Source organism: Rhinoraja longicauda, chromosome 27, assembly GCF_053455715.1.
Source record: "Rhinoraja longicauda isolate Sanriku21f chromosome 27, sRhiLon1.1, whole genome shotgun sequence".
Taxonomy (NCBI): Eukaryota; Metazoa; Chordata; class Chondrichthyes; order Rajiformes; family Arhynchobatidae; genus Rhinoraja; species Rhinoraja longicauda.
The window spans coordinates 4,292,701-4,304,892 of NC_135979.1; the positions used below are offsets into that span (position 1 = coordinate 4,292,701).

The window sequence follows — 12,192 nt, forward strand, 5'->3', positions numbered from 1 at the left end:
CATTAGGATCAGATTCCAAAATCAGCGATGACATAGAATTTTTTTAAAAGAGGGAAAAATGTATTAGTGTAATGACCCAATGACCACATTTTTGAGGTGTTCAACTTCAAACAAATTCCTTACTACATCTCTCAGGACAACTCAAAATACTTCATGTACAATTAATTATTTGTATAACCATCACTTTTACATAGATTACAAATGGCAGCCATTTTGCTTTAGGCAAAACAATTGTAAATTATGAAAATGTTAATTAAATGTTTGGACCCTTGATTGAGACAGAATCAGTACCAAACTAGGGGAACATTCTGCTTTTCCCCTTGGTGATAGATTATGAATGCTAACTCGGCAGCATTTCACCTCAAAGGGTGGCATCTCACCATAAAGCAGCACTTCCTCAGTACTACACTGAAATATTTGACCAGAACCCACGTGTGTCTAAATGACTTTTGACTCAAAAGGGAGCCATGAATAATCCCATGCTCAATTCAATAAAAATCAAAATTATGCTCACTTTTCAAGAATCTTTTTTTAAAAGAGACTTATTTGAACATTTTGGGCCAAAGAGCCCGTTTCCATGCTGTATGACTCTATGGCTAAGTAATATACAGGCCACCTCAATGTGGTAAAGAGAATAGTTGGATTCAGACTCTCACGAACAACACAATGGGGAACAGGGCAGTGGGGAAACTGGACAGCATTCTCACACAATCCATTATAGCATGCTTACTCTCAGCTCTGCAGTCAAACAAACTTCTATTTATACAGCTTCAACAATCAGAATAAGAACATCTGAAGTAGTACAACACTGATTCTATTGTTTATGCTGACAGCTACCATCTAATTGACTGGAAACCACAGGGCTCAGAAATTTATTTTCAGCAAAAGCAGGCTGATAGGTTGGTAGCCTGCCTAGTTATTAATCATGGCAACACTAAGGGGTGGACCTAAAGGTGTCAAGCCATCTCTTTTTAAACTCTGAGCCACACATGTGACAGGCCATTTGCAACCACGTTCGTACCGAGATGCGGAGAGATTAGGACAGCAAGCAAATAGCTGGAGATTAGCAGAGCGGTGGCTAAGGATGGCTTATAAAGGATCAACCTTGTTCATTGTTCCCCATCCACCCCTTAGTGTTGCCATGATTAATAACTAGGCAGGCTACCAACCTATCAAGTACTCTAGTCTTTAGTTTTAGAGATACATTGCGGAGACAGGCCCTTCGGCCCACCAAGTCAGCAATCCCCGCACATTAACCCTTTCCTGCACACTAGGTATAATTTACACATACACCAAGCCAATTAACCTACAAACCTGTAGGGTTTTGGAGTGTCGGCAGGAAACCGAAGATTTCTGAGAAAACCTACCCAGTCACAAGGGAGAATGTACAAACGGCACCCATAGTCAGGATTGAACCCGGGTCTCCGGCACTGCAAGAGCTGTAAGGTAACTCTACCGCTGCACCACCGCACCATGATATAATCGTGAATCCCCAAATAACTAGCTGCAGTACCCGCTGGGAAGCACTCAGCTTCCACACACCGTGTTGCAACTTATAACATGTTTAAGCCAAACATAAATTCACAAGATACAGCAAATCATGCTATATTTGCAAGCATTATCTATAATTTCAGACTTACAGCCTGCCCATTTGCCTCGTACAGCGGGCATTTTTGTTTTATTTTAGCCAACTCCATGTTAACTTGCTTGCTGACCACTGCCATTGGGTTTCCACCTGCAGAAGAAGGATTAATAACAATAATGGAGAGAAATTCCACAACATCACTACATGATAGACACTTGAGAATAATAATTTGACTTATAAAACCCCCCTGCAACATGTTCAGAATAGACTTGTGCAAATACATAGCTATGGCATCCAGAATACTACACTGCCATTACTGTAAAAAAAGGCTTCCCATTCCTGATGAGGATACAGTCACTTCACAGCAAGGTGTGGATGTGCAGGGACAGTCCAGACTGGAGCCAGGCTATTTAATGCATGAAGAATGTCCAGTTGGATGAGATAGTAAAAAGCACCTGTGGCAAATATGCTAACAAATCCTGCAATAACCTGCAGGATTTTCAAACTAAAGGTCTTTTCAACAGCAGTGTGGGTGGCACATTAAGTGGAGGTGCTGCCTCAGTGCTCAGATACCCTGCTTCAATCCTGACCCCTGGTGCTGTCTGTGAGGAATCTGCATGTCCTTCACGACATGGGTTTTCTCCGAGTGCACCAGTTTCCTCACGCATCCCAAAAAACACACGGGTTTGCAGGTTAATTGGCCTCTAAAATTGCCTCCAGTGTGTAGGCAGTAGATGTGACAATGAACTAATGTAAACAGATGATCAATGGTCAGCGTGGTCTCATTACACCAAAGAGCCTGTTTCCACGCTGTGTCTTCAAAACTAAAACTCTTGTGTGGACCTTTTTATCAACCGGGGAAAGAAAGAGATGCGTGTAAATAAGACAGAAGTCAAATGTTTTTCTTTAGTTTTCTTTCTAGACCACTATAAGTTGAGTATCCTAACCCAGAAAAAATATTTTAGTTACAAAAAAGTAATAGCATCCAGAACAAAACTGAGACCTCAAGGGATGAACTTCAAGGAAAGATTGGATAAATATGGCTTTTATTCCCCGTAGTTTAAATATTGAGGTGATCTAATTAAAAGGTTTAAAATGAAATTAAGTTAAAACTGAGAAGCTACTTCCTGAGGTGGGAAAAAATCCAGAAAAGCCACAATATTAAAATTACAACTCTCTGCAAGAACTGAAACCTGAAATCCCCTCACACAAAACATTTTGGAAATTCTAAACTCGCTTCCCAAAATGTTGTAGGTCCTGGCACAGCTCAAGTTGCCAGGGTTTCTGTCAAGTATAAGTGGTTCTGCTATTACTCAATGGTCGCATTCCTAAGAAAATTCATGTTGTACAAAATTGGGTTATAATGACGATTGTGTCAAGGGGGGAAAAAGAGGTAAGTGGCCAGAGAGATTCAGACTCGCGATTACTTTTAGCATTTTCAAAGGTAAAGGTCTTTTCAGTGGCCACAAGTTTAATTTTGTTACTGCAAACAAAAAACAGTAAAGGCTGCATTTTACATTGTTTAATCGAGTATCGTTGCACAGATGTCACCATCATAAATTACCGTTTGACAATTTTAATGGCCACCTACAGTTAAAGTAGCAACTGTGCTCTTCAGTCAAATGGTAACCGATTACTGCGGAGGTTATATGGAAACCGGTTTTCGTCCCCTATAGTGTTTAAATTCAAGAGTTTTTTTTTCTGCTTGCCAGTTTGCAAAGTAACTCAAGTTCCTGATCAAATCTGTATGGTAACCAATTCTGCCCTCATAATGCAAAAAAAAACAAAAAACTAATTTACTCGTTATATCCAATCTGTTAACGAAAGTAATTTTAAAAAACTACTTATAAGTCGATAAGGGAGCAACAGCAGTTGCAATGCAGAAAAACAGAACAATAGAACACAATGATGATAAGGGACAGTATTGCATGTTCCTGCTCCCATTGCACCCAGAGCCTCATGCATAGTCTCTCCCCAAACGTACACTGGGGTTGGAAGGACATTTTGCAAGCTCAACGAAACCTACCAAGTCCTGTCACCACCATGGCCCCCAGATCAGCAACGTAGTTTCCCTTTCTGAATGTGGCCACACGTCCTCCAACACGGTCCTGCGATTAAAATGAGGATGCAGCGATTACGGGTCTTTACATACATAGCTATGTAGCAACATTATATTATAGGTCTAGACATCGCTTCCCATTGACAACCGCATTTCCAGCATTAACCGATGAACCAAATCCTGAGCCCCGTGCATTTGTGTCATTTTCTACAGTTTGGGTTACTACCTCGCCTTATGTGGCCACTAACCATGTATGACATCACCCTCACAAGAGTTGAGAAGATGGAAAGAATAATCAGCTCTTTTGTGAGAAAGTGGTTAGGTGTTCCTCGATGCCTGAGCAACGTAGGCCTGTACGGTCATGGGGTAACTCAGCTGCCTCTCTCTAGCCTCACAGAGGAGTTCAAGTGCACTAAAGTCAGACTAGAGATGACCCTGGCAGAATCGAGGGACACTGTCATCCGAGCTGCTGCCCCAACCCTGGCAACAGGAAGGAAGTGGACGGCTAAGAATGCGACACAGCAGGCAAAATCTGCTCTCCACCAAGGCGACATGATTGGGCAAGTCCAACACGGACGAAGTGGCTTGGGGCTTGGCGGAAAGCGCCCTTGCTGGAACAAGGCATCCTCACTGGAGCGCCGGAAGTTGGTCACGGCCGAAGTCCGCCGACAGGAGGAGTCGAGTAGGTGTGCCAAGGCTGTGTCGCAAGCTAAACAGGGCCAGTGAATGAGATGGGAGAGTGTGGAAAGGCGGAAGATCAGCTGGAAGGACATGTGGGAGATGGAGGCGAGCAGGATAAGCTTCCTCATTCGGGCAACCTATGATGTCCTTCCTAGCCCAAAAAATCTCAACCAATGGCTGGGCAAAGATCCATCATGCCCCTGTGTTCAACATCAGCCACGCTTAAGCACATCCTCACTGGGTGTAAAGTAAGCCTCTCCCAAGGATGACATAATCAAGTGCTCAAATGCCTGGCAGCGACTTTGGAAAGCAGGAGAACAACCAACAATGCCCTGCCGCCCAGAACAACCAACCCGATTATGCCAATTGCCTTTGTTCGGGAGGGGGAACAAAAGCAACGGAAAATTCCACCAAGGACAAGATTTGGACAGCTGGAGGCAGCCCGGGACTGGCAGATGTTGGTGGATGTGGACCAACGGCTTACAGTTCCACCAGAGATAGCCATCACCAACTTGAGGCCTGATCTTGTCCTCTGGTCCAACTCTCAGCACATGGTGTATTTTGTGGAGCTCACAGTCCCTTGGGAGGATGCTGTGCAGGAAGCCTTTGAAAGAAAGAAACTGCGCTACACAGACCTTGCAGCGGAGGCAGAACAGCGGGGCTGGAGAGCAAAGATCTGCCCGGTAGAAGTTGGATGTCGAGGATTTGTGGCAACATCTACCATAAGACTGATGAAGGACCTGGGGATCAGCGGACAAGCCCTACGCCAGGCTATCAAGGAAACATCACAGGTGGCAGAGCGGAGTAGCCAGTGGCTCTGGCTGAAGAGGAAAGACCCCACCTGGTCTCCCAAATAAGCCGGCTAGGCAGATGCAGAGGGGGGTGGTTCTGGGACTCCAGAATGCACTGCTGAGCCTACTGGAGACGTCGTGGGTCCAATCAGCGAAACGTCGATGAAAGTAGGTGCCCACTTGATAACCCCAATGACGTGTCTGCCTAGCCTTTCTCAACATCGGAGGAGCATAGGTGAGTGCATAAGCCTCCCATTACCACAGGGAGCAAGTTGACATTTGGCACTTTGGATTTCTAACATCTTGTCCTGTGTATTTGGAAACATATAAGCTTGTTTCTGGTGCTGCACAAATCAAACTTCCCATTTTAAAGGCTTTGTGGCGGCTCCCACGGGTCGGGCCGTTCCACTATCAAACCCCTCGGCACGGGAATGGACTAGTCCGGGGCGGCCCCTAGCTACAGAGATAAATGGCAGGGATTGAGGTGCGATCGTTCTCTTGCAGACCCGACTGGACAAGAGAACGACAGCAAATAAAATACCTCCCGAAACACCTTCATTTCGGGCCTATCGCCTCGCCACAGCTTCTTCATTAGTAAACAGGACATTGACTTACCCTTGACTCCAGAACAATGACGTCCATTCCAAAGCTCTGCAACTGGCGAGCTGCTGCCAGACCTGACACTCCAGCTCCTATGATTATAACCTTCCCGGTCTTCTTTGCTATGAATCAGATATTTACCGAACAAAGAAAATACAAATCAATCAAAGTCAAGGCCGGACATTCACATTAAGAGTATGCCACAACCTAAAAAAAAAGACAAAATGCTGGAGTAACTAAGCGGGTCTGACAGCATCTCTGGAGATCATGGATGGTTGACATTTCAGGTCTGGATCCTTGTTCAGACTCTGGTTTCTGGTCACCCAGCCACATTCTCTAGAGATGATGAATTACTCCAGCACACGGTGTCTTTTTTTTGGTGAACCAGCACCTGCAGATCCATGTGTCTACAAACACTGACCTAATCAGAAACGTCACCCATTCCTTCTCTCCAGAGATGCTGCCTGACCTGCTGAGTTACTCCAGCATTTTGTGAAACCTTAATCAGATTTAAATATAATTTAAGTGGCTAGTTTACAATCCTGACTCAACCTCAACCACTGTAAAATCCCTCAGCCGTGCTTTCACCTCCTCCACAGTGTTTGCTGATCTATACTGACTCCAGGTGCTTCATTGCATTGGATTTAAATGTTACATAATTGTGTTCAATTTTTTTGTATTCAGCAAGTTCTTTTGAGAAGACTTGTTTCTTCTCATTTCAGGTACTTGCACGTTACCAAATTCCTTTGGCCATTATTGCAAGCCATGCCTCCTGTTGTTCAGCTCCCAAGTTCAGGAACTCTATACCCAAGTTTCTCCATCTGTCTAGAAATCTATCACAAAGGCCACATAGACCACCAATCTTCCTGTGCAAAAACAAAATGCCGGAGGAACTCTACGTGTCAGGCAGCATCTGTGGAGGGAATAGACAGGCCACATTTTGGATTGAGACCCTTTTTCAAATCTGAATTTGAAGAAGGATCCCAACCCGAAATGCCCCACAGATACTGCCTGACTCGCTGAGTTCCTCCAATACTTTGTATTTTGCTCATGATTCCAGCATCTGCATTTTCTTGTCTGCATTTTCCTGTGGTTGGTTTACATCTGATAAATATCCCCGTGAAAGTATGGGATTTTACTTAAAGGGACTCAATAAAAAGGAACAGTCAACGCAAGTAAAAAGGTCTATAAGAATGGGTTGCAAAAGTACGTGCAACAGTAGCAGGAGCAAACAAACTCAGTAATATCATTCAAGAATTAAATCTCATGCTATTTGTTTTTAAAATGAGTCGATGTCATGAAAGTTGTTAGTTACGGACAATCGCTTACTTGGAAGTGGTTTCACCCGTTTGTAGATACCAAAGTTGATTAGACCATGACGCTCCAAGTAGCTGTGTATCCTGTGCACTAGTACTGCATCACCTAACACAAAGAGGACATCATAATGTAGGCCTGGACTAAACAGGTTATCAAAATGCATAAAACACTTTATTTTGAATTTAGTTAAAATGCATGCATACGTACACCAAAAGTGGCCAGGAAAGCCACAGTTGAAATTTCATACAAAAGCTTAAAATTTTTCTCTGAAAATTACTAACCGATTTGCACCGTTGTAAAATCACACACAAAAATCTGACGGGTGAAATATTCCATTAAAATTGTTCGCCATTTCATATTCCAAGATTACTGCCTTTCAGAATGTCATGCCATGCTTTATACGCACTGCTGCAAACGCACATAAAATTACTCCAACTTACTGTTATAAGGAGACTCCAACTGCTGGTGAGTTACCTCAAAAGTCAACTGGACCTTTGGGTTGTCCAGCCAGAGCTGCAGCTGTTTAAATAGGAAGAGAAAAATAAATAATGAACAACTGCATGTTATATTTAGAAAATATGTATTCTGATGTAAGGAGGACAAATAACACCCAACATACAAAGATGCCAGGTAGACACAAAAGGTACATCAGGAGGTCAGGCAGCATCTCTGGAGAACATGGATAGGTGACTTTTCAGGTCGAGATCCTCCTTCAAACTGAAAAGATACCAGGTTTCTTTTCTTAGAAGGTTGTAAATATGTGGAATTCTCCTACAGAGAGCAGGGATGGCCAAGTCACTGAATATATTTTAAAAAGTGCAGGGTAAACTTTAGACACGAAAGGCATCAAGGGTATGGGGAACAAGCAGGAAAATAATGAGATAGAGGATTAGCTGTGATTTTAATGAATGGTGAATATGGCTGGAGGGGTAAAATGACCTACTCCAACTCCTGTTTTCACATCACCGTTTTGCAGAGGGCTTTTGGGCCTATAGTCTGAACATCCATAAGAAACATAAAGTTGCAGTTTAAAAAAAAGACATCTGCCCGGACTGTGTGGTAAGTGCTGGCGTGCGAGGAACTCAGTATGGATCACTGCCTTCAATGGCACCTCCTAGAGCTTGGCGTGGGCTGTTGCTGGACAGGCTGGGACACACACGTGGTCATTCAGCACCAAGATGTGGGGTTCCGAGCCTCATCCTGTTCAGCATCATGAATTCAGATCTCTGCTGGGGAATGGGAGCACCTGCTCCAAGTGTTCACAAAAGAACCCAAATCCTACGATCACTATAGAAGCTGCCGTCTCCCACTCTCTTTATTTGGCTACACAGCTTGCCTGGCACAAGGACTTCCCCATGGTAACAAGGTCAATGGCCAGCTATCACCGTAGGATTTGTTACCGCAGAAGGCAAGGAGGGCAAGGGACTCATGCCAGGTCCCCTGCCAGTGAAGCATATGGCCACATTCAACTGTGAATCAGAGTCGAAAGGCAGTTCCTGGGAACACAGCACGGGTTATGCCAAGTACTAGTGCGCTGGCCCAGATTTTGGACACAATTAAATCTTCATTTTGCCAACAATAACTAACTGGAGTATTTGCTGGCTTTTAAGCAGACAATGTCATTGAGCTTCTGATACAGCATGGTGTCCTCCACAGGGGATCTAATGAATCAATCCTCAAACTAGTAACAAAAAAAGCTTTTCAACTAGACTGAACAACAATCACAGTCACGTACAAACCAGGAACTTAGATTTAAATGCTTTGCAGACAGCAAAATAAAGACGCTGAATAAGGTTAGGGATGGGATTGTTGTAGCCCAACCAGTAATTTCAGAATATTTGTGTGTAACCAACTACATGAGCTGCAGCCTTAAGTTTCCATGTATAGTCCGTTAGAAAAGTCTGCCCTGCAATCGTCACCTTGTCCAAAAGATTTTCCATAGCAGTTTTCAATGTAAGGAAGTGATAGCAGGAAAATTAAAGAAAGTAATGGGAATATGCAGAATCAGCATGAATTTGTGCACGAGGAATATTTTGAGATTGTAAATGGAGCAATAGAAAAGACACCTTGAATTTTCACAATGCTTTTGTTAAATTGCTACTTAAAAGCTACACACCAAAATTGTGTCACATGGGACTGGGGTGATAGATGTATGGATTTTAATAGAAAAGAAAGTGGAATAAACAACTCATTTGCAGATTGGTCAGCTGCAACAAGTGTGCAGCCAGAGATGCTACTGGAGCACCAGAATTTTGCAATTTACATCAATGATAATGGTGGATTCAGAGAGGCTGCAGGGGTTTATAGTGGATCTAATCCTATGGTTGAATCCCTCATCGCCAAAATCATTCCACTGCTTAGATACCCATCTTAATTTTGGTGGAGATAAGCCTTTTGCAAGGAAGATCTCCTCCCCACCCCCCTCCCCCCCAAATATAATCCATTCCCATGACCTAGTGTTCAATCAAGAAATTACTTTTCCAGTGAAGCACCAGCTATTGCAGGAAGCTATCCGCTGCTCTAGATGTCAACTTCTTTACATCGGCGAAACCAAACGCAAGCTCGGCGATCGTTTCGCTCAACACCTTCGCTCAGTCCGCCTTAACCAACCTGATATCCCGGTGGCTGAGCACTTCAACTCCCCCTCCCACTCCCAGTCTGACCTTTCTGTCATGGGCCTCCTCCAGTGCCATAGTAAGGCCCACCGGAAATTGGAGGAACAGCACCTCATATTTCGCTTGGGCAGCTTGCAGCCCAGCGGTACGAACATTGACTTCTCCAACTTTAGATAGTTCCTCTGTCCCTCTCTTCCGCTCCCCCTTCCCAGTTCTCCCTCTAACTTCCTGTCTCCACCTATATCCTTCCTTTGTCCCGCCCCCCTGACATCAGTCTGAAGAAGGGTCTCGACCCGAAATGTCACCCATTCCTTCTCTCCTGAGATGCTGCCTGAACTGCTGAGTTACTCCAGCATTTTGTGAATCATTAACCAACAGATTATTTGCAGCCATAGAAATGTATACCCAGGAAGGCAGCCATTTGGACCGCCGAGTCCATGCTTGCAAACAACAAAAAAAAAGCATGATTCAGCCCAACCCCAACTTTTGAGTTCATCCGGGGCCTTGTAGTTTTAAAGTACATTAAAACTGAAAACGTACATGCAGACAAAAATGGAACATGAAAAAGAAAAGGTAGACACAAAGTGCTGGAATAACTCAGCGGGTCAGGCAGCATCTCAGGAGAGAAGGAATGGGTGATGTTTCAGGTCGAGACCCTACTGAAGAAGGGTCTCGACCCGAAACGTCACCCATTCCTTCTCTCCTGAGATGCTGCCTAACCGGCTGAGTTACTCCAGCATTTGGTGTCTACCTTCGATTTAAACCAGCATCTGCAGGGTTTTTTTTCCAAACATGAAACAAAAAGCACAAGTAACTCCATGGGAATCAGCAGCAACCAATCGCTGGCTCTACTTAATATGAACCAGATTCATTCTATTCTTTTGCAGGTGGACAAAATGGCCTGACTGAAAGGAATTCTGCTAAGATTTGCAAGAAATATGAAAACCAGACTTCACAATGGTGTGGCACTTCATTGAAGTTCTCTGTTCCACTGAAATGTTACAAAACTGACATGCTAAAAATTTCTGGTGCAAGTCAATTTTATTTGAGTTTTAGGTTAGTTTATTGTCACATGAACTTATTGTGGATGATCAGCCATGATCACAATGAATGGCAGTGCTGGCTCGAAGGGCCTAATGGCCACCTCCTGCACCTTTTTTCTATGTTTCTATGCCCCAAGGTACAGTGAAAAGCTTTTGTTGCATGCTAACCAACCATCAGAAAGATAATACATGATTACAATCAAGCATCCACAGTGTACAGATAAATGATAATGGGAATGAATGCCTTATATAAATTCATAAAGCTATCCAGAGCAATAGAGGCATGTCACCCATAAACGGGAACTTGAAAATTGAACTCAACGTTCACCATCTAACATTACTAACAGTCAGCAATAAGGAAATCATGATTTGATATAGAAACTTACTGTGCGGTTTCTGATGTACAGAAACACCTTCTGGGTCTGTGCGGGACCACTGATAATGTCTGGGAAACAGGCTGCTTCCTGTGACGTCATGCGATCGTGAGGTAGACGACTTTGGAAAGCAGCACCCTCAACACCTGACAAGAATGAACTTGCAGAATTAGTGCAATAAAGCTTTCAACCTTGGACCATGAAGAAACACGACAAAAAGTCTTAGTCTCCAATTTAAAATAATTCTGGCAGGTGACGCCATGTCAGGGGTGATAACTGCTATGTCAGGGGTGATAAAGGCTAGTCCAGGAAGCCCTCCGAGCGCCGTCATCTGTGCCCCTGGAATCTGTTCTAAACAAGCGCCCCAGATCAAACCATCATCACCAGCTTCCCATGCGCAGATCAAACTTCAGCTGCAGATACTTTGGACCCCCAAATCCCAGTAGTCACTCAACACCTTCCTTCCTCACAAATACTACTTGTGACATAAAAGTAAATTAAACACCAAGTTCAAAAAGCAGAGAATCAAAATAATTTTTAAAAGGTAATTTATAAAATACATACCGGCGATCGACCCTGCCAGATTGATGTTGCTCCAATGCACTGCGGGAACGAACGTAAAAACATTCACATACATGCGCACACTACTGGTTTCCCGCATTTCCGCGGTCTTATATTAAAACAAGATTATTTTTAACATTAATATATTGTTTCATAGAAATTTAATGCTTGGCAGGTAATTACAGTGCCCTCCATAATGTTTGGGACAAAGACCCATCATTTATTTATTTGCCTCTGTACTCTACAATTTGAGATTTGTAATAGGAAAAAAATCAGATGTGGTTAAAGTGCACATTGTCAGATTTTAATAAAGGCCATTTTTATACATTTTGGTTTCACCATGTAGAAATTACAGCAGTGTTTATAGATAATCCCCCCATTTCAGGGCATCATAATGTTTGGGACACAGCAATGTCATAGCCTCTGTATTTCTGTGCATGAAGTCTTCTGCGGACAGTGGTCATTGACAAATCCACACCCGACTTCTGAAGAGTGTTTCTGATTTGTCGGACAGGTGTTTGGGGGGGGTTTCTTCATTATAGAGAATTCTTCTGACATCAGCTGTG

The 12,192-nt window shown here is 43.4% G+C and overlaps 1 protein-coding gene across 3 annotated transcripts in view; it reads right to left on the reverse strand.

Annotated features, from left to right (window-relative positions):
• kdm1a (lysine (K)-specific demethylase 1a) overlaps positions 1–12,192 on the reverse strand; it is a 48,655-nt gene that overhangs the window by 27,976 nt on the left and 8,487 nt on the right. For all 3 annotated transcript variants that reach the window (XM_078423402.1, XM_078423401.1, XM_078423404.1), the window contains 7 exons: positions 11,630–11,668; positions 11,078–11,211; positions 7,474–7,552; positions 7,046–7,138; positions 5,732–5,838; positions 3,612–3,693; positions 1,641–1,735 (listed from right to left, as the gene is read on the reverse strand). In XM_078423402.1, the coding sequence (XP_078279528.1) occupies positions 1,641–1,735; positions 3,612–3,693; positions 5,732–5,838; positions 7,046–7,138; positions 7,474–7,552; positions 11,078–11,211; positions 11,630–11,668 (629 nt within the window). The remainder of the gene's footprint in view (positions 1–1,640; positions 1,736–3,611; positions 3,694–5,731; positions 5,839–7,045; positions 7,139–7,473; positions 7,553–11,077; positions 11,212–11,629; positions 11,669–12,192) is intronic.